The 1,372-nt window shown below is 40.1% G+C and overlaps 1 protein-coding gene across 1 annotated transcript; it reads right to left on the reverse strand.

Moving 5' to 3' along the window:
- LOC126080340 (olfactory receptor 10AG1-like) lies at positions 1 to 942 on the reverse strand. The gene has a single exon (XM_049891589.1). The coding sequence runs from the start codon at positions 940 to 942 to the stop codon at positions 1 to 3; it is 942 nt and encodes a 313-aa protein (XP_049747546.1).
- Positions 943 to 1,372: the final 430 nt, after the last annotated feature.

The raw sequence follows: 1,372 nt of genomic DNA on the forward strand, positions 1-1,372 counted from the left end.
TTATTTACACAGCAATTTTCTGAGTGCAATTATGACATCCTTGTTCCTTAGGCTATATATCATGGGATTAAACATAGGAGTTAAGATAGTGTAGAAAAGAGATAGAACTTTGCCAGTTCCCTCTGAGTGTCTAGTGTTGGGCCTTAAGTATGTGATAATGGCTGATCCAAAGAATAATATCACAACCATAAGATGAGATGAGCAGGTGGAGAAGGCTTTGGCTTGGCCTGTGGCTGATGGCAACTTCAGGATGATGGAGATGAGTTTACTGTAGGAGCCAAGTATCAACAGAAATGGAACCATGCCAAATAGCACAGCAACCGTATAGGCCAACATCTCATTTACAAATGTGTCCCCACAAGCCAGCTTGAGTATTGGGAAAACATCACAGAAGAAGTGGTTGATTTGGTTAGATCCACAAAAAGACAGAGAGAAAATCTGATACGTGTACTCTATAAGAAATGGGATTCCAATGGTCCAGGACCCAGTCACCAACTGGATGCAGACTCTGTGGTTCATGACTAGAGGATAGTGCAGAGGGTTACAAATGGCCACATAGCGGTCATAGGCCATCACTGCCAGGAGCAAACACTCTGTGACTCCGAACATAAGGCAAAAGTACATCTGTGTAGCACATGCAACTAAAGAAATTCTTCTTCTCTGGGTCCCAAGATTCATCAGCATTCTGGGGAGAGTGGTTGATGTATAGCAGATTTCCAAGAAGGAAAAATTGGCCAAGAAAAAATACATAGGGCTCTGAAGAGTGGGATCCCTTTTTGTTATTAGAAATATGGTGCCATTGCTCAACAGGATAATGATATAGATGATTAAAAATAATCCAAAAAGAAACCACTGGACATGGGGCATGTTAGTAAAGCCCAAGAGAACAAAATCCATCAGCTCAGTTAGATTATCTTCTGGAGGTTTTTCTTGATGATTCATCTGCGGAAAAGGTAAATTTACATGAGCATTTCCTTCACCTTCCTGTATCTCTTTGTCTCTTCTCTAAATTGTATTGAGGTGTCCAGGTTGGAAATTATGATCACTGCAACTGTTGGTACTTTAAGAATGATACAGTTTATGTATATCCCACGTCTCCCTATTAAATCACAGTAAACAGTCCCCTCACATTTATTTTAAGATCTTTCACTATACTTTCGGAGAACAGCCCAGGATAGATCAAGCTATACCTGACTCAGCGCAAACACTGGAGCAATTGATGACGGCTGGAGATGGACCCTCAACTTTGCCATCTAATCTCACTTTAAATTAATTATACTCCTTGACTATCCAATTGTACCTGTCTGCATTTTCTCAGTTAATCTTCCCAACCACTATATTATAAACTGTCTTTTAACACACATTTTCAACT

The sequence above is a fragment of the Elephas maximus genome, chromosome 7 (assembly GCF_024166365.1).
Source record: "Elephas maximus indicus isolate mEleMax1 chromosome 7, mEleMax1 primary haplotype, whole genome shotgun sequence".
NCBI lineage: Eukaryota > Metazoa > Chordata > Mammalia > Proboscidea > Elephantidae > Elephas > Elephas maximus.